The following is a 25,283-nucleotide window of genomic DNA, read 5'->3' as shown; positions in this document are numbered from 1 at the left end:
TCATACAATGAAAAACTACATAATGGAACCAAGTCCCATATTCACTATATGATCCTTGAATTTCAACGGTGGCATGCCCTTAGTCAAAGGATCAGCGATCATTAGTTCAGTGCTTGCGTGCTCAATGACCACTTTATTTTCTTTAACACGTTCCCTTATGGCTAAATATTTAATGTCGATGTGTTTACTCCGACTCCCACTTTTGTTATTCTTAGCCATAAAAACAGCAGCTGAATTGTCGCAATACATTCTCAATGGCCTAGAGATTGAATCCATAATTCTAAGCCCAGAAATGAAACTCTTAAGCCATACACCATGTGAAGTGGCCTCAAAACAAGAGACGAACTCGGCTTCCATAGTAGAAGTGGCAGTCAAAGTCTGCTTGGCACTCCTCCATGATATAGCTCCACCGGCCATCAAAAATATGTATCCTGATGTTGATTTGCGTGAATCAACACAGCCAGCAAAGTCAGAATCTGAGTAGCCAATTACTTCCAGATTGTCCGTTCGTCTATACATAAGCATGTATTCTTTGGTCCCTTGAAGGTACCTCATTACTTTCTTTGCAGCTCTCCAGTGGTCTAAACCTGGATTACTCTGATATCGTCCTAACATTCCCACAGCAAATGCAATGTCAGGTCTTGTACAGACCTGAGCATACATTAGGCTTCCGACAGCAGAAGCATATGGAATGTTCTTCATTTGTTCTCTTTCAAGGTCGTTCTTTGGGCATTGATTCAAATTGAACCTATCACCCTTCACAATGGGAGCTACACTTGGTGAACAATCCTTCATCCGATATCTCTCCAAAAATTTATTAATATAGGTTTCCTGAGACAGACCCAAGATGCCTCGAAATCTATCTCTATGGATCTTAATGCCAATGACATAAGATGCCTCACCCATATCCTTCATATCAAAATTTTTAGAGAGGAATTGTTTCACTTCATGCAGCAAACCCTTATCATTGGTTGCTAGCAAAATGTCATCCACATATAAAACAAGAAAACATATTTTACTCCCACTGACCTTCTGGTATATACATTGATCCATAACGTTTTCTACAAAACCGAATGAAGAAATTACATTATGGAATTTCAAATACCATTGGCGAGATGCTTGTTTTAAACCGTATATGGATTTCTTAAGCTTGCAAACCAATTGCTCACCATCACTAGAGGGGAATCCTTCAGGCTGTTTCATGTAAACCTCCTCCTCTAGATCTCCATTGAGAAATGCTGTTTTCACATCCATTTGTTGCAATTCAAAATCAAAATGGGCTACTAATGCCAAAATAACACGCAAGGAATCTTTCTTAGATACGGGAGAGAAAGTCTCCGTGTAATCGATTCCTTCTTTCTGAGTGAATCCCTTAGCAACGAGTCTTGCCTTGTATCTCTCAATGTTGCCTAATGAGTCTCTTTTGGTTTTAAAGACCCATTTACATCCAATGGCTTTTACACCATTAGGCAACTCAACAAGATCCCAGACTTCGTTACTCTTCATGGAATTCATCTCTTCCTTCATGGCATTGTACCATAATTCTGATTCTTTGCAACTCATGGCTTGTGAAAATAACTCGGGATCATTTTCGGCTCCAATGTTATAGTCAGATTCTTGCAGATACACAACATAATCACTAGGAATTGCTGATCTTCTTGCTCTAACAGATCTTCTTAATGTTGCACCATCATCTTCCTGAGAAGTAGTATGTGGTTCAACTGGTTGTTCAAAAGTTGTTGGCAACTCTTGAACTACCTGATCTACTAGAGTGTCGTTAGCAACTTGTGGAACTTCAATGATTGGTAGTTCAACACCAGTTGGTACTTGAGGGGTGTTGTAAACAATAACCAATCTATCACTTGAAGTGGAAGGTTGAGATTCTGAATGATCATTCTCAGAACTATGTTCCTGGTTTGATCGCTCCCACTGATCAAGTCATTCTCAAGAAACTTTGCATTTCTTGATTCCACAATCCTAGTACTGTGAGATGGACAATAAAATCTATAACCTTTAGACCTTTCAGCATATCCAATGAAATACCCACTAATGGTCCTTGGGTCTAGTTTCTTCTCTTGTGGATTATAAATTCTCACCTCAGACGGGCATCCCCAAACGCGCATATGTCGCAAACTCGGTTTCCAACCTTTCCATAATTCAAATGGCGTTTTAGAAACAGCCTTGGTTGGAACTCGGTTTAATATATACACTGTCGTCTTAAGTGTTTCAACCCACAATGATTTAGGAAGATTGAAGCTGCTAAGCATACTCCGCACCATGTCCAATAATGTTCGGTTTCTTCTTTCTGCTACACCATTCTGGTCCGGTGAACCAGGCATGGTGTATTGGGCAACAATCTCATGCTCTTGAAGAAACTTTGCAAATGGCCCAGGTGCTTGTCCATTCTCAGTGTATCTACCATAATATTCTCCACCTCTATCTGATCTCACGATCTTAATTTGTTTACCGCATTGTTTCTCTACTTCAGCCTTAAAGATTTTAAAGGCATCTAATGCTTCGTTCTTGTTATGAAGCATGTAGAGATACATATATCGTGAGTAATCATCTATAAAAGAGATGAAGTATTTCTGACCATATGAGTTCATGTCTGGACTACATATATCAGTATGTATGATCTCTAATATGTCTGAACTCCTATTGGCACCTTTCTTTGACTTGTTGGTCTGCTTTCCCTTTATGCAGTCCACACAAGTCTCAAAATCAGAAAAATCTAGAGTATTAAGTACCCCTTCATTTACTAATCTTTTAATCCTATCTATGGAGATATGACCTAATCTCCGGTGCCATAATTTAGAGGAATCCTCATTAATAACACATCTTTTAGTGCCAGTGTGAACATGCATTGAATCATAAGTGGTATTGTTTTGTAAATTAATGCAGTAAAGACCATCAGAAAAAGTACCATTCCCAACACAATCAGATTTATAAAATAAACTGAATGATGAATTTGAAAAATTAAAGGAATATTCAAAAGGTACTAGTCTTGAAACTGAAATCAAGTTTCTAGAAAAACTTGGAACATAAAAGGTCTTCTCCAACTTTAAAACAAAACCACTAGATAAAATTAAATAGCAAGTTCCAACAGCTTCCACATGCGAGCCCATCTTGTTTCCTGATAAGATGCTTCGCTCACTTCCCACTGGCTTCCTTAGGTTTTGCAAACCCTGCAAGGAATTCGAAATGTGGATTGTTGATCCAGAATCAATCCACCATGTGTTAATATTGACATTAACCATATTAGATTCATAACAAACAAGTGAGGTCGAATTACCTTTGTCTGCAAGCCATTTCTAGAATTTGGCGCATTCCTTCTTCATGTGTCCCTTCTTTTTACAGAAGAAACACTTGGAATCTTTCTTAATACCACATTGCGGAGGTATTTTGCCTTTTCCCTTCAGTTTGGCTTGATTTTTGCCCTTTCCATGCGTTGCCAGCATTGCACTTTCACCATGTTCCATCATCAGTCTCCCTTCCTCTTGAACACACATGGTCATGAGTTCATTAATTGACCATTTATCCTTATGTGTGTTGTAAGAGATTTTGAAGGGTCCATATTGATGCGGGAGTGTGTTCAGGATGTAGTGCACTAGGAAGGACTCCGACATTTCAACCTCGAGTTTCTTCAATTGAGCCACATTGTCCCTCATTTGCATGATGTGCTCACGCACACCTTTCACACTGGTGAGTCTTAGGGATGAGAACTTCATAATTAGGGTGCTTGCTAGAGCCTTGTCTGAAGTGACAAATTGTTCATCAATGGCTTTTAGCAAGTCTCGGACCTTTTCATGCTGATCGACAGAACCACGAATACCAGCTGATATTCTAGTCTTAATGAACATCATGCTTAGGCGATTAGATCGCTCCCATCGCTCATAAAGTGCGATGTCTGCTGCATTACTGGTATCAGTTACAGCTGGTGGTTCGTCTTTCCTAATAGCATAATCTATGTCCATCCACCCTAAATGAAGAAGAATTCTCTCCTTCCAGACCTTATAGTTATCTCCCTTAAGTTCAGGGATATCATAACGAATATCAGAGAAATTTGTAGGTTGTGAAACTGCATATAGATTACATGTTTATGTTAAAATTGAGGCCTAAATAAATATTCATGTTTTACCAATGTAAATCATGCCTAAAAATTGAATCTAAGGACATAAAATTGCCTGTGGGCTAAATTTTAATACCAGTAGATCCAATTAATCTATATGATAGAATTTTATCAATATTATTACTTAATTCATAATTCTAAAGGATATATTATGAATTTCATGTGTATTCTATCTTAGACTTTTATGATAAAACTATCAAATTATTTACTTCATTCATAATTCCTGTGGGTAATTAATGAATAACTTGATATTTTATCCTAATTAATAATATAAATATAATAAAAATTCCTGTGGGATAAAATTTATTATATTTATGTATAATTAATTACAATTAATGTCTAATATTTCTTATGTGATCCTAATCAATCATTATAATTTTACTTAATTAAAGATGCTGTGGCTATTCTCTAATTAACATAAAACTATATGGATCACTAGACATTTAAATTGCATAAGACTAGCTTAATATTATGAATTACATAATTTTAACTAATACTCACATGTTATAACTATGCACAAAAGATTCATAATATAAGCATAAATATTGCACAATCTAGATTATAATATTATGCATAACATTTAATCTCATGCTCTAAACTATATACTCATCAAAAATTGCATGTAAAAAGCAAAAATTAATCAATTTATGCAAACTAAATATGAGCATAATAAACAAATATCCTCAATGCATATAATTAAAAATAAAAATAAAAAATTATAAGCACAATGGGCATAAACCCAAAAACCCACTATTCAACCCATTTAAAAATGGGAAAATTTTTTTTTTTTTTTTTGCACCAAGTAAACGACATGTCGTTTTTCTAGAATGAAAAAACGACGTGTCGTTTTGCCCATTTCTTAAAACACAGACAGCCTCTAAATGACATGTCGTTTTACTGAAACTCAAAACGACATGTCGTTTACCTTCAGGCTTGATAAACGACTACCGAATAAAACGACATGTCGTTTTCATCAATTAAAAAACGACGTGTCGTTTTTGTCATTACACTTGAACGGGCTCCGAAGCAAAACGACCTGTCGTTTTCATTAAATTGAAAACGACGTGTCGTTTAGTGGTATTCGGGAATAAGAATCCTTATGCTAAACGACATGTCGTTTTCATCAAAGTTGAAAACGACCTGTCGTTTAGCAGTACCGAATGAAACCAAAGCAGCTGTAAACGACATGTCGTTTTCAACAAGCCTGAAAACGACATGTCGTTCTCGTCGTCTTCTACCTCCAGACGCAGCGCGATTTTCGCGTTTTACAGTGTTTTTTCACGTCAAAAATGATGTTTTTAATCACAGAAAGTTTAGAAAAAATATTTCTATATGATTTCTAAACTTCTTTCAAATAAAAAAACGTCCAAAATCAAAACCAAAAAAAAATTTCAATTCTCGGCCAAAAAACAGAGGAACACGGTTTTTTGAATTTAAACATCAAGACAGAGGATTTTAATGCTCTGATACCAACTGTTAGACTTAAATAAAATTCTCTAATGCGGAATAACACTTTAGAAACGAGAATTAAAGGGTTTAACGTCAAGAAATCTTACCTCCAGCCATTGATGCAATTCACTGTATTTGTTTCGGTTTTTACTGTGTTTGGCTCTTCCAAACTCTTCTCTACTCTATTTAGATGGTGTATTACCGGAGGGAATTGAGTGAGTGAGTTTGGGGACCAAACACATGTATTTATAGCTGAAATTCCCATCAAATTTCGGGTTTACGTGTCCCACGTGATCCTATTTTCATGGGATCAATTTAAATTGAATGGAGGAGTGTTTGACCACTTAAAGGACTCTTAAGATGATAGACTCCCACTTACAAACGTCTTCATGAGAAAGAATCGGTCAACATTTTATATATTATATAAAACTAATAGAATATAGCATTTATTTATTTTTAATTTCTTGTTTATTTTTTACCTGCCACTTCCCCAACCCCAAAAAGCTAACATCATATAGGTAGGTTGGAATAATTAAAGATAGAAAATGGAGTGACTGAGGACGGCATTTGGGTTTTTGTGGCTGTAGGTCTCTTTCCATAGAGATCCACGAGACTCCATAACCATCCTTTCTTCGAGACTTACAGCAATTATGACAAGATTGTAAGGGATGGGTCTTTGTTGTAAATTATTATTATTTTTTAAATATATATATAACTATTTCAGATACAAAAAAAAAATGATACAAAATTAACATATAAATTAATGTGATTTTATAAAATCTATTAAATCTATTTTTATTAATTTTATAATAAAAATAATTTTATAATCTAACGTATAATATCAAATCACATCATTTTATAAGTTTACTTTGTTATAAACTAATTATGTTTATAATATAGTGTGTGTCAAACAACATTATAATTAAAAAAGAAAAAAGAAAACTTACCTTACTCCTAACCTAGCCTTTATTTCCAATCAAGTCCAAAAATAGCAAATATAAACAAAGAAATAAGATATTGATCTTGAAGAAAATGTGAAAAAAAAAAAACAAAAAAGAATATTTCAAAGTATAAAAATGCTATTGAAAGAGAATAGGCAGTGAGAAGGAAAATGTTATTTTTATCATTCATTTTTATCGTTCTATTTTATCGTTGTGATTTTTTATTAATTATTTTAATTATTTTATTTAATTATTAAGAAAGTATTTTTTAATAATATTATAATATTTTTAATTTTTTAAAAAATATTTAAAAATATTAAAAAATACATATAAAAAAAGTAAAAAAAAAAAAATATTTACCTAACTATAACTCCCAACGAAAACTGAGAGCGAGGGACGTAACACGAGTGAGAAATGCTTTGAACAGCCAAATGCTGGCCTTTGGCCTTTGACTCCAACACAGGATGCATGATGGGAGGTGGTGGGGGACCGAGGACCGACCACATCGACGTAGACAACTCAGCTAATCCCTTCTCTCTCTCTGGTTCACCTCGACTTCCATTTCAAAGTATAAAAAATGCTATAAGAAACATCATTCACTTCCACCAAACTTACACGTAATTTATTATTTTTATTAATCTGTTTAAATATATATTTAAAATTAAAAATTAAAAAATTAAAAATAATAAATTATATATTAATTAAATAAAAATATGTAATGTAAGGCTTTCGCATAGAATTTATCTTTTGAATAATTATAGTAATTAATCTTCAGCATGTATGTAGACATAATATTTTGGATCGAAGTAATCAGATTCAGACCGCAGATCCAGACTACATGCATGGCTCTTCACGTGCTCACGACAACTTGAGATCATGGAAGTACTGGGAACCATAAATAAATGTCCACAACCTACCTAAGACCTTTGTATAATCCCGCATGATTATTACAAATTAATAACAAACTTGGAAAAGGGAAAAATATTGAGGACAGAATAGCAATGCCTACAATGTAACAGGAATTAAGGATGTATGGACGGAAAACATATAGCCATTTTGGAAATGTTTCGGAAATAAGATGAGATAAAAATCTTGTGAATAGTAATAAGATAATTTGTGAATAGTAATGAAATAGTTTGAATGAAGTATTTATTGAGTTTTGGAAAATGAGAGAGAAAAAGTTGAATAAAAAATATTCTAAAATTAAAATATTGTTATAATATAATTTTTTTAATATTTTTTTTTTGTTTTGAAGTTCAAAAAAGTTGAATTGTTTTTTATTTTTTGTTTGATAATTTGAGAAATTTATAATAATTAGTTTGAAAAAATTGTAATGATTATTTTGAAAGTCTTTATGTTTGAATAATATTTGGAAATGAAAATAGATGAAATAAGATGGATTGAGATAGAAATTATTTCTAAACATCCCCTTAGTTTATTTTCTACTAATCCTAGAGTTGATCGATTAGATCTTTTAAAATTCTTATCCGAATATTAAGATTTAGATTTTGAGAGATCCATAAACACCTTATAACCAAATCAGACAATACAATCTCACTAATACAATTAGGTACAAATCTCATATCTACACACTTAGAACTACGTAATAAAGCATGTTTTGCAAGAACATGTGCAACTTGATTAGAAGTCCTCTTAACATAGCAGATCTGCCAAGCTTCTAAACCATTTAAAACTTGTTTAATTTACTCCACAGTATGCCCATACCGTGTGAATTCTCTTGTGGCTTATTTACTGCATCAACCACAATCTTAGTATCTCCTTCCAATATCAATTGATCAAAACCAAGTTCACAATAGAAAACACAAGCACTCAGTGTTGCTCTAGCTTTAGCCGAAGTGGAATCAGCACTGAACATCACTGGTTCTCTAAACACTACTAAGACCTCTCCATGTATATCCCCGACTACAACCATTGTCAATTGCAACATCCCAATTAACCTTAACCCATGGCCTCTTGGGTGGCCTCCACCCTTGTTGTTCTGCTTGTCTGACACTACATTGGGATATCCTTTTAATTTGAGCACTTTGAAACTCCTGCAACTGCTCCCTAGCTTAACAAACAAGGGTTGTAAGATGGAGGAAAGACTACTCATATATCACAACATTCCTTCTAAGCCAAATTCTTCTTAAAATGATTGTCATTTTAACAAATTCATTTGGCTCTAAACTGCAGACATGTGTTCCTTAAGTGATAGAAAATCCAAACCCCACCTAATTATTTTCTGTATTTTATGACAACCAAGACTCCACACATATCATGCTGCTCCACAGTTCTAAAGAGCATGAATCACATCTTTAGAAAACAATCCATTGATAGGACACAGATCAAATTCAATCACCATTTTTCTTACTAAATTTGCTTTGGATGGTAAGCCATTGTAACATGCCTTCCAAATAAAGACCTTAACTACCTTTGGAATAGATAGAGTCCATAGTTGTTTCCAAAACATGCCTCGAGTTGATTTGTTAGAAGATTCACATGTACTCCTATCAATCAGCATCTCTTACAAGTGATAAGCACTTTTTACAGAGAAACTTCCTGACTGTGTACATTGCTATATCTGCTTGTCTTCATTAATCATCATACCAAGAGGCCGGATCTGTAGTATAATATCAACATCACTAGCAGTAAAGTTATTTCTCACCATATCAGAATGCCACCTCCAATTATCAACATCAATTAAGTCATGAACTTTTGTTGAGATGGGCAGATTTATAGGAGGAGTCTGAACTTTAAAATTTCAAGGTTTAGGAAGCCATCTATCATTCCATATAGAAACTGACCTCCCATTACCAATTATCAAATCATACCTTCTTGCAATAAACTCTTAGCACTTTGAATTGACCTCCAAGCATATGAAGGTTGAGAACCCAATCTAGAAGTCAAAAAATCTCCATTTCTATAGTATTTCTTCTGTATCACAGTTGCTACAAGAGAAGTAGGATTTTGAATTAATCTCCACACTTATTTAGCAAGGAGGGCCTTATTAAAACACTCAAAATCCCTTAAGCCCAATCCACCAATCCCTTTTGTCTTACTCAAAACAGACCAACTGATCTAGTGAATTTTATTATTCTGCTGCTTATGACTCCACCAAAAGTTTTGTATCATCTTAGTTATACCTTACAGTATACCTTTTGGGAGTTGAAACACCGACATGCAATATGTGGGGATGGCCTGTACAACTACCTTGATAAGCACATCCTTACCTGCTTGTGACAACCACTTAAGTTTCCAATTACTGATCATTTGCCAAACTCTGTCCATAATATAATTAAAGGATTTGATTTTACCCTTCCCTATCATGACAGGAAGCCCTAGGTATTTCTTATAACATCTAACAACTGGCACCCCAAGCACATTACTCAAATAGTTTTGTGTTTCTGCTTTGATATTCTTGCTGAAAAATAGTGTTGTCATGTCTCTGTTCAACTTTTGTCCCGAAGTCATCTCATATTTATGTAGTAATGTATGCAAACACCACCATTCCTTCATTGAGATTTTACAAAATATCAGACTATCATCAACAAAAAACAAATGATTCAATCTAAAACCATCTCTACCAATAAAAACTCCATGAATAACACCATTATGTCCAACATTAGTCAAAGAAGAACTGAGCACTTCAGCACAAAGGATAAATATATAAGGACAAATAGGATCCCCTCAGTCATCTTAAAGGAAATAACTTCTAGCTTGGAATCCCATTTATTAGCAGAGAATATGAGACATATTTGAGACACATCATAACACTACTAACCCATCTACAAGGAAAATCCATCTTAAGCAAAACAACTTCAATAAAAGGTCACTTCATTCGATCATAAGATTTACTCATATCTAACTTCAAGGCCATGTAACCGTTTCTGCCTTTCATCTTAGTAGTCATAGAATGTAGTGTCTCATAGGCCACCAATATATTATTTGAAATAAGTCTGTTAATTAGCAACAAAAGCACTTTGATATTGACTAATAACCAATACATTATCTTAAATAAGTCTGCTAGCAACAAAAGCACTTTGATACAGGAGCGGCTCAAAGGCAAGGCGACTAAAGTGCTTGCCTAAGGCCCCCACTCCTTAATTAAGCCCCTAATGGCTAATGTGGTTTGTTCAAAAAAATTGACACAAGTCATTTATATATTTTTAAAAAATAAAATTGATAGAAAATAGATATTAAAAAAGGTAAGTATTGTAACCAACACATCTCGGATATTCTTTTAATATTTTGCTATGAGTTGTAAATAAATTAATAATTAATAATTCCAATAAACACCTTATAACATAAAAGCGTAATTATTTCAGATATACATTAATTAAGAATAGAATATAAAATTTAGATTATAATCTCAACTTTAAATAATATTAATCATGATCTGAAAAAGAAAAGTTTTATGATTTTTTTTTTTTCAATTTGGGGGAGGTGGTTTTGAATTTCAAACCTCTATTTTGGAAGCTGAATGTTATGACAATCAAGTCACATGCCTTTAGTTAAAAAAAAAAATTCTGATCTTAAAACTTACACAAAAAAAAAGGATATATTGTACAATCAAATGTTTACTGATTTGTATTATATTTAATTGGAGAGTTGATTGAATTATTATATTAAAAATTTATAAAAATAATCTCATCTTAAATTCTGGCCTTAAGGCCACCATGTGCATTGAGCCGCCCCAGCTTTGATATTGATTAATAACCCATCTACAAGTACATTAAACAAGACATGCACACAATTAATAATAAATATTGTACGTACGTAGATGCCATACAGTGCGTCACTCTTATAATTTATTCTAAGCCATATAATTGATCAAACATGAGTTATAAAGCACCTCGGTCTTATTACCTGTTTACATGTTATCAACATTACATTGATGCTCTTGCTGTTTCTTCTCAAAGCTAAGCTGATCCACTGGAGCCACTTCACCTTGATTTAATATACTTTATTATATTTACAATATCACTCTCACTCATTCTCATAGTAAATTATCATTTTCGTAAATACTTGGTCATAAATAAATATTTTTTTTAAAGTGCATCTATATATATATATACACACACGAGGTCTTGTGATATTTTTATGCAGAAATATTTTTTAAAAGAAATTCATGTAATATGATATAAACCATAATATATATATGATGATACGTTTTTAATAATGTGACGAAGAGGAAAGATGCATGTTAGGCACCTGATCATCATGAACTTGGGTTTGCACTGATTACTGTCGTGTATCTTTTTGACTCACTACTAACATATATAATATGAAATATTCATATGATATATATGATCTCTATTAAATTATATAAATACATTATGCACCTTGAATATTATTTGAGAACAAAATTAGGGGTTGTGATCAGCTCAAATCCTTCAATTATCTGAATCACATGAATTTTTCCCATTTTATCAAATGATTATCAGCCATATGCAAAGGAGCCATGCACCGGCCGCCAACCTTTAAATGGTCCCATTTAGAGCATTAGTATTGGGTTCATCAAAAGCCTAGCTAAATATAAAATTTGATGAATTTTATCAAAATAGGATTGCATTGGATTAGTCAAATAGATAAATGTGAAACTTTGAGCTACAGTAAATCTATAGGTTTCTTCAAATTTGAAGGTCTACTATTCATTAATCAAATCTATTTTTTATTCACTTTTAATCTCTAAAAGTCTTTTTTATTCATGTTTAATCTTCAACCGTCTTGTAATAATAATGTAAGAATTAAATTAAATTATTAATCAACATATAATTAGTGTAATTGTAAAATATGAAAAAAAATAAAAATATTTTTATTAAAAAAATAATATTATATTATTATTTTGATGAATTCAATAGTTAATTCAATGTGGAGTTATGGCTAAGAAATGTTTGGATTTATAAAAATCATGTACTTTTCATCAAATTTTAGAGATAATTTTGATGAAGCCAATGTTAATACTCTTAATCCTTTGATTCATGAACTTCCATTATTATGTGCCATTCCATCTTGATCTTGTTTTTCGGGAAATTATTTTTTTTAGCGTGTTTTTCTGATACTATACTTCCAAGTCATGAGTAATTTTTTGAGAAAAAAGACACACAATACGTACAATTAATGGCGTTTAAAGCGATGATCGATGTCTGTTTTCCAGAGATTGCATGAAGCAGATCACTGTTTTTTCATTTTTGTACTCCAAGACCAATATATAACGTATAATGTCTTGTTTCTAGCGTTTGAAAACCAAGCTTCAGGAGTTTGGGCATGCAGCTCAAGCAGTCCCTTTCATTTCAGAACTCAGTAAGCGCGCAGTTGAAACGTCCCATGCATGCATATATGCAAAACATAGAGCACTGCAATTAATACACGGTGATGATCATTTTATACGATCGAGCGAGCTTCTGAGGGGACAGACGAAGGTGAATTAATGTGCTTGGGGAGTAATTTCGAAGACAAGCACTGCTGCACTTGTGAGACAAATGTGGGACCAATATCGGCTAAGAATAACTTCAAGAAAATTAAAGAGAATGGCATTTCAATGCTCTGAAGAAATTACATTAAAAAAAAAGACGGCATACTAGTTTTGAATCTAAGACGGCACATGAGTTCAGCTGTTCAGGGCCTTGACCCATTATAATTGGGCTGCCCTTCCCTAACCATAAAGCAGTAATTGGACCCGCAATCTATTAGAAGTCGGTAATAAAACTGTTTTCGGCCTGTCTGCCATCCTAAATAGAACCGAGTAAAGCTACTCTTACCGTTTCCAATTTCGTTATATATTTTTTTAATTTTTTTTTATTTAATAATTAAGTATAATAATATTATAATTTTTTTTATTTTTTTAAAAAATATTTTCCAGCATTAAAAAAATATATGTATAAAAAAATAAAATAAAATAACACAATATTTTACCCATAACGGTGGCTCCCAATCGGTGGCTGTAGAGTCACCCAATTAGAACCTATACAAATGTTGGTCTGACCGGGAAAAAAATAAAAATAAATTAAAGTAAAAATTGAAGAGTTGGTAATAAGTGATCCGGGTTAATGCATTTTCATGTATTAATAGTGGAGTAATCAAGCTTAGTTTGTTTTTAGAAAACATATCATTTTATCTCAACTCATATAATTATTATAATTTTTTTAAATTTTAATATAAAATAAAATAAATAATTTAATTTTTTTAAATCTCAAAATAAAAATAATATTAAAAAATATATTTTAATAATATTTTATTTAATTTTTTAATTTTAATCTCATCTTATTTTTAAAAACAAACGAGCTTTTACTCGTCATTCTTTTAATCAGTACCCTATCATCATCTCATAATCACAATTATAAAGTTATTTTTTCAATTATAAAATTATATTTTTCATAATGATGAATAATATATATTTTGTCGGTCAGTTATTCTCTAATAAAAAATGACAATTATAAAGTTTAAGTTCATCAATACTAAAAAAAAAAAAATCAAAATGCAAGTGGTAGAAGGTTGTCATTTTTACATTCTTTTTTTTAGGACAAAAAAAATCAGATTTGGTCAGATCCGCTTCAATTTTGACGGTGGCATATTATTCGAGAAACGGCTACAGAGATAGGGATAAAGAAGAAAAAAAAAATTCCAGATTTGGAAAATATAACCTCAGATAAATAAAACAAAAAGATAAATGATTATTTCGAATTATAACAGCTTAAATAAATGCACATATCAAATACAAAAAATTAACATTTTCATATCTAAAAGATAATATCTCAGATCTGTGGGAGTTTCGAAAAGAAAATTATAAGAAATAAAGAAATAGCTACAGAGAGAGGGATAAAACAAATGTGAATAAAGAAAAAGGAGACGGTGAATGAAGAAGGGTCTAGAAGGTGAGATAAGGGAATGTGAGGTCCCATCGAGATGTATTTATAGGGAGGGAAAAAAATATCTAGGGTTTGTTATAATAAAACGGCACCGTATGAATTTGGGATTAGGAAGGTATAGGTGGGCTGCATTCTTGTAATTTTTTTTTGTCTCTATAGAATATTACATTTTTTTAGAAAATCTGTTTAATTTAAAAAAAAAAACAAAATAATGTTGTACAACATTTTATTTTATTTTTTTGAAATATCTATTGTATTTTTATTTTATTAATCAATTTCATTTAATGATTTGTTTGGATATATAATTTCGAGAAACTTTTTTTTTTTTAAATCATGAATCAGTTTTTTCCTTGAATAACAAATCTTATACAAATAACAGGTTTTATATTCTGAAAATTTATTATTGATTGTTGAGTATTAGATTTTATATTAATACATCTAAAATATAATATCATCTATTTGAATGAGTTTGATGCTTATAAGGATACTGATTCTTAAATAGGTAATTGTTTTATAGGTAATTATTATATATATTTATATACTTTTGTTTCCTGATGAACTAATAATAAATATTTTGATAAAATAGATATTTTAGTTGTTGCAATCCAAATAATGCTATCAAGAGAAGTCAACACTATTCATGAAAATACAACAATTTAAGATATATAAGTTATTGATGAAAAGTTTAAACACATTCCCAATTACATTTATAGCATTTTTTATTTAATACGTTATAATACTTTTATTATTACAAACTTAATTTTATTTCCAACTTGTATAACCTGAAACCTTTGCGATTAACAATGTGGGCTTGATTTGTTTATAACGTGTCAACAAATTTCAAATATTATTGCAGCAAAACCAATAATTCTTGAAACATGAATTAAAGTTAGTTCTTATAATGATACTTTTCATTGAAAATAATATTCTTCTTGATTATTTATCATATATTTATATATTTGCTAATACATATTTATATTGTAGGCCTTTCTCTATCATCAAAACTAATAAGTGTTTTCATCATCAATCATCTTCTAGCACCTGTAGTTTCATTACGTACATGGTAAATAATTTGTTTAAAAGAATTTATTTCAGTAATTAATTTTATAAAATCTAAATTATTTATTGCTTCATTCATTATAACATAATATCATATACCTTGAACATATATTATCGATTTTTTTACTATTTACGTCGCTTTAATTATTAATCCAACTTTTTAGGGCAACACAAAATGATGCACATTGCTAGAATAAATCATTGCCAATAATTTAGATACATTAAGATGATCAACTTCAACCAGTGCCATGCAGACGATAACAAAAATTTTTGACATTGTCGAGATTATTGATTCTAGAATCAATGGCGGTATACCTTTCTTTTTTAAAACTAAATTATTTCTTTCTATTTAAATTCACTTTACTGCTACATTCATATTATACATTTATTTCTCAATTTTTAATGCAGAAATCAACATTCACAGTTAAAGAAAAATTTTTATTACTCGACTTACATCAGTCGTTCTGCTACATGTCCTGTGCAAATTGTAATAAAGCAACTGTATATGATTATAATGAAAAATTCTTGTTCTATAATTGCAAAGATATGAGCATCAGACAGCCTTGGTAAGCATTTTATCTCATCATTTTAAATGATCATGTTTGACATGAGAAATATAACATAGTAATTATCAAAATCACGAAATAATAATATTCTCATTAATTATAGTTGTCAAGTCTATCTAGAAATAGATGACGATATTGGATGCATAGCAGTTGTTGTCTTTGGACTGATGGCAAAAAAAATACTAAATTCTATAGCTGTTGATCTATTTGAACACACAGGCAAGGTAAAATATATGTTTATGACTTTATTCAAAAAAACATATTGCATTATGTTTTATATTTTTTCATTATTACAGGAGCACCTATCATATTTAGTAAATATTGCAAGTACAGTTTCAGAAAATGAATTATACACTTGCGCCTAGAAATGAATCAACATGGACAATTATGCCAGAATAAGTTCAACGTGCTCTCCATCGAATCTATAAAATAAACTACATCATAAACACTCTAAATCTCTTTTTGTTAAACTTCTCACCGTTGTAATTATATGCTTAAATAGTACGCTGACTTGTATGTAAAGTTTATGTTTATTTTTTTACTTTTAAGTTCATATAAACTTTTTACTGTTATAATTATATATTTAAATAAAATGCAGACTTGTATGTAAAGCTTTATTTTTATCATCTGTGCATACGTGCGGTCGTTGCTCTTACTAGTATATATATACATATATAAAACTGACCCTATCTCTGAAAGAGAAATGATATTTGCAGTCGTGAGTGTGCAAGCGCCGTACAGTCACTTTAAAAAAAGTGAATAAATATGGGACCCACATGAAAAGAAATTAATTTTTTAATAGTAGATCCCACTCTTTTTCAAAGCGACTGCACGGTATTTGCGCATTTTACGACTGTATGTAGCATTACTCTCTTTGAAAATGTCAAACTTTCCCATTTGTTTATTAGGAATTAGGGAATTAAGAAGACGCATTGGACCTCAAAATCTGGCTGTCTGCCTTGACAGCAAAATGACCTTCCTCTTTCTATTTACCATCCTAGCATCTCAATAGATTAGTCAAAGTTAAATTACACTTTTAATGAATAGAAGATAAATTTAACTTTTAGCTATTTTATTCACACAAGTCTCTATATTAAAATAACTATTTTTTTCATTATATAACAATAAAATAATATAAAATGAATTTGATTTTAGCTATTCGCATCAAATCTTCAAATTGGATCATCTATTTATTCATTATATAGTAATGAATAATTAATAATTAAAAAAATATTTAATTTTTTAATTATTAATTTATTTTATTTTATCATATTTTACTATTCTACCTATTATATGTTAATTAGTAATTATATTCTAATTAAATTATGGGTTAAAAAATTATATTTTTTTAATTGTCATTTAATGCTAATAACCACAAATGTCTAATTAAACTCATCTAAAATTCTATATAAATGTCTTAATTACAAATCAAGTTTCTATATTTCCCATCCAACTATATATATTTTTTTCCAAGTTTTCTTCTACCCAACAACTAGCAAATAGAGAGCATCTTCACTCCCCAAATGGAACTCGGAACTCCTCGAGTCCTCACGAGCAAGTGAAGATCTGGACTGAGTCAATGATATCCTCCTCCCAGCCTTCGACCCACGAAATCCTCTCGTGGATTCCCCAGAACTTGCTAGTCTCTGCAAACTCATCATTTTGCAAGCTTTCTAAAGCATACTATGGTGTTTTTGATGAAACAAATGTAAAGAGGATCGTTGAGTTTGGTGCAGGGGTGCGGTGGTCCTCTTGTCGACCAGATTTCGAGTGGTGGTGCGGTGGTGTTGTGTTTGGTCGTAAAACGAAGATTGTTGCTCGGGGAATAACTTTTTAGTTTTTTGAGAGGGAGGTCGAAGAAGGCAGTTGTGAGAAAGAAGAAAGAGAAATAAATGATAAAATATGTATTGGTCTATCTATAGTAACCTTTAGGTTTGAAAAATATTTTGGAAGTCACTGTAGTTAAATTCTTTAGAATTTAACAAATCCATTGTAACGATATATTTTAGAGTCTAATAGTTAAATATGTGATGAATTTAACTTTTAACTAATACATTAAAGATGCTATGCTAAACAAACTTTTCTACATCAACTCTTTAAAAACAATTACAGAATTGGATCAAACTCCATTAAACTGAAATGGAATTAAACAACTAATATGAAGATATTTAACTGATGGAGAGTAAATCAAGATAACTACTTCATTCATCATCTTAATCCATCACTCCATGCCTAATTACCAACTGTATACATAATTATGAAATAAAAAATCTATTTGTAAGTTTACTTATTGATATATTAAACATACCATTGATATAGAAACTTACTATAAAACAATATTTGTATTTTAACATTTTACTATAATTGTAGTAAATCCTACTAATGTCTTTACACAAAGTAGTAGAGAATGGATCACAAAAATTAGAGTTTTGTAAATTGATATGAGAGCATCCATATTGGCTTCTTCAAATAATATTTTATCTCTAAATTTAAATAACTTTATCAATAGTTGGCCCATATTGAATTAACCAATCACTTTTCATCCTAAATATCAGTTACAGTAAATTCATATTTTTCTTTAAATATGAAAAACATTATTTCACCTCCAAATACATTGTTTATTAATATTGGCTCTCTCTCTCTCCCGCGTCTCATTTCTCTTTCTTCTTTCCTATTCCTCTCCCGAGTATTGAAAATCGATATAATTTTTTTGATAATATTGATATCGATTTTGTTTATTGGATTGTGAAAATGAAAATAAATATGATTGCTATAAATTATAGGTGATTATAGGAGGTTATGAAAATAGAATTAATTAAAAAATAAAAAATAATTATAAAATATAAAATATAAAAAATAAAAAATAAAAATATTTTATTATTATAGAGAGTGTGATGACTAATCCAATGTAAATTTTAAGTTTTGAATGATTAGCTAAAAGTGAAAAAGTTACATATTAGGCAAAATTTGAAGGGTAAAATAATTAATCCAATGCCAATGTTCTAAACACAATACTTATTATGAAACCTGGCCATTATATTTTTATAAAAAACAAAATATTAATAATTTTTATAATAATTAATACGGAATGTTTACACATAAGCAATTATTATATGTTGAGCATGCAAATAAAAGAGTTTATAAATACATTTTTTTCAAAAATTATAAGCTGTTGGGAATGATTTCTTTTTACGATATTGGAGTCCTCCTCCCTCCTATAAGGTTTTTTAGCCAAATTTTGGAGAAAACGTGTTAAAATCTCAAAAAATGAGTTTATCATTAATAGAAAATTATAGATGTCGAAAACATTATTTTTGTGAGAAAAAAATAATTTAAAATTTTAAAAAATTAATCGTTAGAGATAAATAGTTAAAAAGATGAAGAAAAGAAATAACTTTTGTTTGAAAAAAAATGTTAAAATAAGAATAAAGAAAATTTATTTTAATAAAATAGAGAGAGAATAAAGAGTGAAGTGTAGGAGGTTTTAACAAATATGTGTAATTAAAATAGAAATTAGGTATTTTTTTTTTTTTAGTAAAATTTAACAGATAATATAGGAAGGTGAAAGGTCCATCATGCGAATGCTCTAATAGAGTTTTTTCCTGCTTTTCAAAGCTAAAAAAGGAAAAGAAAAGACATTGAAGTCAATAAAAAAACAACTGCTTTTTTCCAAGGAAGTGCGTTCCAGAACAAGAGCCATGTGGAAACAGAAAAAGGCCAAAAGAGCTGAAAATCACTGATTTAGCTTTCAATAGAATAAATTTGGATTGACCTAACTCAAGTTAACACCTTTGGATTGTCGGCTTGTATTGATCAAATGAAAATGATATGATTTTATCTTTTCATTTTACTGTTTATGTATTTTATTTAATAATTAATTATTAATATATTAATGTATTTTTTTATTTTTTAAAAATATTTAAAAAATGTAAAAAAAATAAAAATAAAAATAACATTTAGCCTAGGTAGCACGCATAGCAGCAGTCCCCATACGCGTATAAACCTATCAAAGGTTACCACAGCTACCGACACAACTCCAACTCCGAACCCGTCGGTTGAGGCTCGACTGTTCATTAAAAAAAAATTAAAAAAAAAAGAAATTATATTTATAATCTTAAAGTATGTAAATATTATATACTCGCTTAAAAAAAATTTAAATTTATGATTTATATGAAAAAATTATTTTTAATAATATTTATCATTTTTTTAAAAAATAAATAAGATTACTCTTTTGAAAATATTTTTTTTTTCTTTCTCTTTTGTTTTTTCGTATTTCTAAAAACAAAAACATATCAAGAATCTAAGCACTCGTAATAAAATATGAATTACAGATTTCTCATTTACAAGAATGTGAGATCTATCGGAGTTCTTACAATCTGAAAATCAATATTGTAGTCTGATCATGAATTTCTGTCGCAAATAATATATTAGTGTTAATGTCCAATCCAAATGTCCAAGGTGGGAGGAATAGAATAAAAAGATTATTATTATGACGGTTAATTCAACCATGAAAGTTAGAGATTGAGATTAAAAAAAATTATAAATAGTGATAAATTTTGAGAATAAAGTTTTGCTATAAAAAAATTAATCATTTCTTTTTGAAATCCACAAATTGGGCTTAAATAACTAACGAAAAATGATAAAATTATAATTTAAGCCAAATAGTATAATAAGGAATAAGATAATTATGGCTAAAATGTAGCCTAAGAATCTGGAATAAAATTGTTAATAAAGATAAGAATAATTCTATTTATTATCCTCACACACCATAAACTTTATCTATTTTTTTTTATTTTTTTATAACAAGTATGCGGTGTATGGACGATAAGTAGAACAACTCAATTAGTTTAATAAGAATAAATTAAAATTAAAAAAATACAAAATAATGAAAAATAATTTTATAATGTGTAAAGTGTGTGGTGTGAGATGATGAGTAGCATTGATAAACATTACCATAAACGAGAATTAACCAGGAATGAAAGAGTTGACTAAAGTTGACGTTTCAGAAGTAAAAATGGTTGATTTTGAAGTCGACAAGGGGCCCACTAGGTGAAGCATGGTGACCACAATGTGCGTGTCGAGGAGAGTTTTTTGAATTGGAGTCATATGCGCAGTTCTGACACCTGTAATCGCCACTTCTCTTCGCCTAACCAACTAAAAGATAAGTCTCATCACCCAATCGAGAGATAAGTCGCTCCTTTCCTAAATCTTCTGCTTCTCACCCAAATCTTCTATTCCTTGCCCAAATCTAACACCTCTCGCCCAAATCTAAAAATTACTCCTCATTTGGCCTAAAGGGACCCTTCCATAGGGGAGGGAGGGGAGTGGACAGTGGGATTCCCCCTCATTTCTCCCTCCCACAAACCCCACCATGTGAGGCAAAAGGAGAAGGATTCCCTTCCCATGGCTATCCATTTAAGATTTTGAGATAAGTAATTATTTTACAGTAATTTCTGGTAGGGATAAGGATCAGTCGGGGAGCAACATTCTATGTGGTCTTCTTTTTTTGTAATTTTCTTCTTTGATGCTTTCTTAATTTATATTTTTTGTTGAATTTTTTATGGGTTTAATAATATTTTGGATTTTTTTTTCTGTTTAATATATTAACGTTTGAATTACGCGTGATAAAATACATGGTTTATAGAATCGCATTAGTTTTTTTTTTTCTTGTCAAGAAATGTAGGAAATAAGAAGGTTTTGATTTTCTCATGCAGGGTGCAAATCAAGTCTTCTGAAATTTATAAAATTGAAAACTCAAGTTTCAATAGTAAAAGACAGTAGTAAATATCATCGTAGATTTCCAATATATAATTAGAAATAAGAGATAATGGTGTGCCGATCGAAGGTGTTTTTATTAGGAAAAATGATATTTACAATCGTGTGTAAGTATTAGGTAATTTTTTTTAAAAGTGATTAAATACAAAATTTATATGAAAAAAATTAAATTTTTAATAATAGACCTCATTTTTTTTTAAAACGATTGACCGACGCCTATACATAACATTACTTTCTGATTTGATTGAATGTGATAAGATTTTGCAAAACAAATTAGAAGGGATTGCTTGGGCTCACCGTACGTGACACGTGGGATCGCCTTCAAAACAAAATGTGGATGTAGAATTTTGTTGAGATGATAATAAGGTACACAAATTACGTCAAAGCAAGTAGCTAATATATCCACTTCCTTGTACCTACTCAAAGGTATTACATTAACACCATGGTTGCTTGCCCAATGGTATCATTCCAGCAAGGATTGAAAAAAAAAATAATGATAATAATGTCTAACACTTCACGTAATACTCAAAATCTAATATCATATAACATTATTGACGTGACAGATATTAAATACAGGTTATATTGATAATTGGTTTGATTGTTTGTCACGTTAACAGTGTTATACCAATATTACTTTTAAGATATTATGAGTAAAATTCTTATAAAAAATAAAACAGTAATGAAATGAGAAAGACTAGCTCTTCTTGCCCTCCTCACCACCTTCTTCCAAGTAGGACTTCTTTCTTCTGTCGGCGTTGGCAAGCAGACAAGTGACAAGGAAACACGTGGCGTATATCCCGTGAACCTTCCAGTTGGTTTGGGGCGGCTGATGTAGCACTACTCTGTGAAACACCGACATGTAGTAGTGAAGCCCAACTGCGAAGCCCATAAAGATCTGGGCCAGTCCGAGAAACTTCGAGCCCAGCCCGGATTCCGTTGAGAACACGAGGATCAGATACATCAGGAGCAGAAGCAGATACAGCACGTACCCAAGCGTTTGTAGGACCTGCAGACAAACGTATGTGGACTGCGAAGTAGCGTAGAAGAACTTCAGGGGCTCGAGCCCCGTGACTAGGGCGGAGAGGCAAAGAATGGTGAAGTAGATGGAGAGGTATATTTGGATGAAGATTAGGAGCTTTTGGAGAGAGAAATAAGCTTTAAACCTATTGAAAACGAGAGAGACTAAAAGCAAAGGGATGAGTATGAAAGCACAAGAAACTACGGTGGCAATGGTGGGTGCATATTTGTTGCCGACAATGGGCTTGAAACCTTTTGTGATTTCTTTGTTGGCTTTGGTGAGGTAAGCTTTGGAGGTGGTCGAGAATTTCTCGAGGTCCGGAATCAAAGTCTGCTGGAACTTGTTGGGCAAATCTGTTAAATCTGTGAATCCTGAAAGCAGATCATCTTGATCATCTTCTTGGTCAATCCAGCTGGGTTGTGCTTGTTTCGTTATCTTCTGCTGGATAGGTACCTTTTTATCCGCTTTCTGTATCTTGTTCGGTTTTTCGGATTCATGCTCATTGAGTTTCTTGTCTAGGTAGGTCTGGATGTCTTTGGTGGAGGTGGGTTTTGTTGTTTTGTTCTTGGGTGTGTCTAGTTTCAGCAGATCCGAGGATTTCTTCGAGGAAAATGAGGTAGGTTTGGTAGAGTTTGTGGCTTTCGATGTGGAATTTAGCTTTCTGATCTTGGAGGTGGAATTCAGCTTCTTGAGCTGAATCTTAGAAAAAACACCGGAAGTGAAAGCTGCTTTGGTAGAATTCGTAGCTTTGGTGAGCTTGGTTTGGTTTTTGCCGGACAAATCGAGTTTGGTTTGGTTTTTCGTGGATAAACTAGGCTTGATGAGCTTGGTCTGGTTCTTGGTGGATAGGCTGGTGGGTTTCTTTTTCGGCGGGTCTTGTGCTTCTTTTTCTAACATTCTTCTTCTACCAAGCAACTGTTTGCTCTGAAGATGAGATTCTGAGCAGGCACAATAGAAAATAGAAGTAAAGAGGAACAACACAAGATAAAGCAGAAGTACCTTTCTGAGACTGAAGTGCGTTATAAGTGGAGCCATTTCTGAAACCGAGGTATATTGCCTTGAAGTTTTCTGTTAGGGGTGCTTCAAAGATCAGACTTTCGATTGGATCCAGAATTATTATAGTGGAGAGAGAGAGAGAGAGCGCGAGAGAGAGGTGGAAACTAACACTGGTGCATTTATAGTAGACAAAGGAAAGCAATGAGATAGGAGGAGAATTTAATGCGAAAACACTGTCACTGTTGAACTTGAAAGAATATGAAATGGGTCACATGGTGCAAGTAGGTAGTGCAGAATCCCCAACCTTTACCTACGCGGTTTTACCGGCCCCGTGTTGCTGCCGGTTCACTGCCTCTCTTTCTGTGCGAGTTCTAAGCAATAATGTAGTCAAAACTATCTATTGAGCTTAGTGCAAATGTTATTTCTGTGTAATCAATTATTCCATCTATGTCAAAGTAACATCGGTTCACAGAAATACTATAAATTTAAAATATAGCTGTATATATATAGAATTGTATGTATATCAGTACTCTCTTATAAATGCTTAATCGAAAAGATGAAATGCCAGAATCAATTCTAAAAGCTCTCATGTATATATGGTGTTGGTATTAACTGGTTATCAACGGTTAAATTAAAATGAAATAGTGGAAGCAAAACAAAAAAAAAAAAACAACAATCACACATACATAATACCAATATTTAAGTGGTTCAGCTCAGAGTAAACTTATGTCCACTGGCGATGTCGGTCTCAAAGAATTCACTATCAACAAAGGTGGAGTATAGGAAATCAATCATAAAATCCTCAATCCTAGAGCCCCAATATACCCAATGAATTCTCAAGAATCTCACAAAAGGATCTATCTCTCTCTCTTTCTCTCTCTCTCTCTCTCTATATATATATATATTTTGGCTGCTCAAAAGTTACAATACAATGAAAATAACATGTATTTATATTGAGATGGTGTGGAGCCCTAGATTACGAACATTCACTCAAGTAGCGTGTTGGGTGAGGCTCGAACAAACATTAAGGCTGACGCTCGCTCGAGCTGAGTGTTGAGTGAGTGTCGAGTGAACTCTCTGCCTTGATCTCGCTCGAACTGAGTGTTGAGCGAACTCTCTATAAGGTTCCCGTTCAAACTAACTGTTGAGCAACTGTCGATCCAACTATCTATTTGAAGCTTCGCTTGAGCAGCAAGATCACCGCTCGAGCGAATAACTTGGAGTGATGCCTTTTCAACTAGAATCAAGTCACACTCAACAAATCTCCACCTTCGCTTGAATTCCGTCAAGCCTAAACAAAATCTATTAAACCAAGAGCCTACCCCCTCCATCAAATCCCCTAAGAGAATCACAAACCCCGAACACTAATCAAATCCAAACAAAGGTTAAACTTGTATACTGGAACTGGCTTCATCATCATATCTTTCTTAGTGGTAGCAATATTCTGAATTTCTATCATACCCTCTGTAACAACTTTTTGAA

General features: G+C 31.8%; 1 protein-coding gene across 1 annotated transcript; it reads right to left on the bottom strand.

Moving 5' to 3' along the window:
- Positions 1 to 22,162: 22,162 nt before the first annotated feature.
- LOC108982608 lies at positions 22,163 to 24,284 on the bottom strand. Its single transcript, XM_018954043.2, has 2 exons — positions 23,805 to 24,284; positions 22,163 to 23,720 (listed from the first exon to the last, which is right to left on the bottom strand). The coding sequence occupies exons 1-2, from the start codon at positions 23,838 to 23,840 to the stop codon at positions 22,482 to 22,484; spliced, it is 1,275 nt and encodes a 424-aa protein (XP_018809588.2). The 5' UTR covers positions 23,841 to 24,284; the 3' UTR covers positions 22,163 to 22,481.
- Positions 24,285 to 25,283: the final 999 nt, after the last annotated feature.

The sequence above is a fragment of the Juglans regia genome, chromosome 10 (assembly GCF_001411555.2).
Source record: "Juglans regia cultivar Chandler chromosome 10, Walnut 2.0, whole genome shotgun sequence".
Classification (NCBI taxonomy): Eukaryota; Viridiplantae; Streptophyta; class Magnoliopsida; order Fagales; family Juglandaceae; genus Juglans; species Juglans regia.
The sequence above is the reverse complement of the archived record's forward strand: the minus strand, read 5'-3'. Positions and strand labels throughout refer to the sequence as shown.

Excerpts from the sequence above, each read along its gene's own strand:
- LOC108982608 (XM_018954043.2), bottom strand. The coding sequence starts at position 23,840 with ATGGCTCCACTTATAACGCACTTCAGTCTCAGAAAG. Across the intron at positions 23,721-23,804 it reads CGCACTTCAGTCTCAGAAAG|TTGCTTGGTAGAAGAAGAAT; the intron begins GTACTTCTGCTT and ends CAGAGCAAACAG.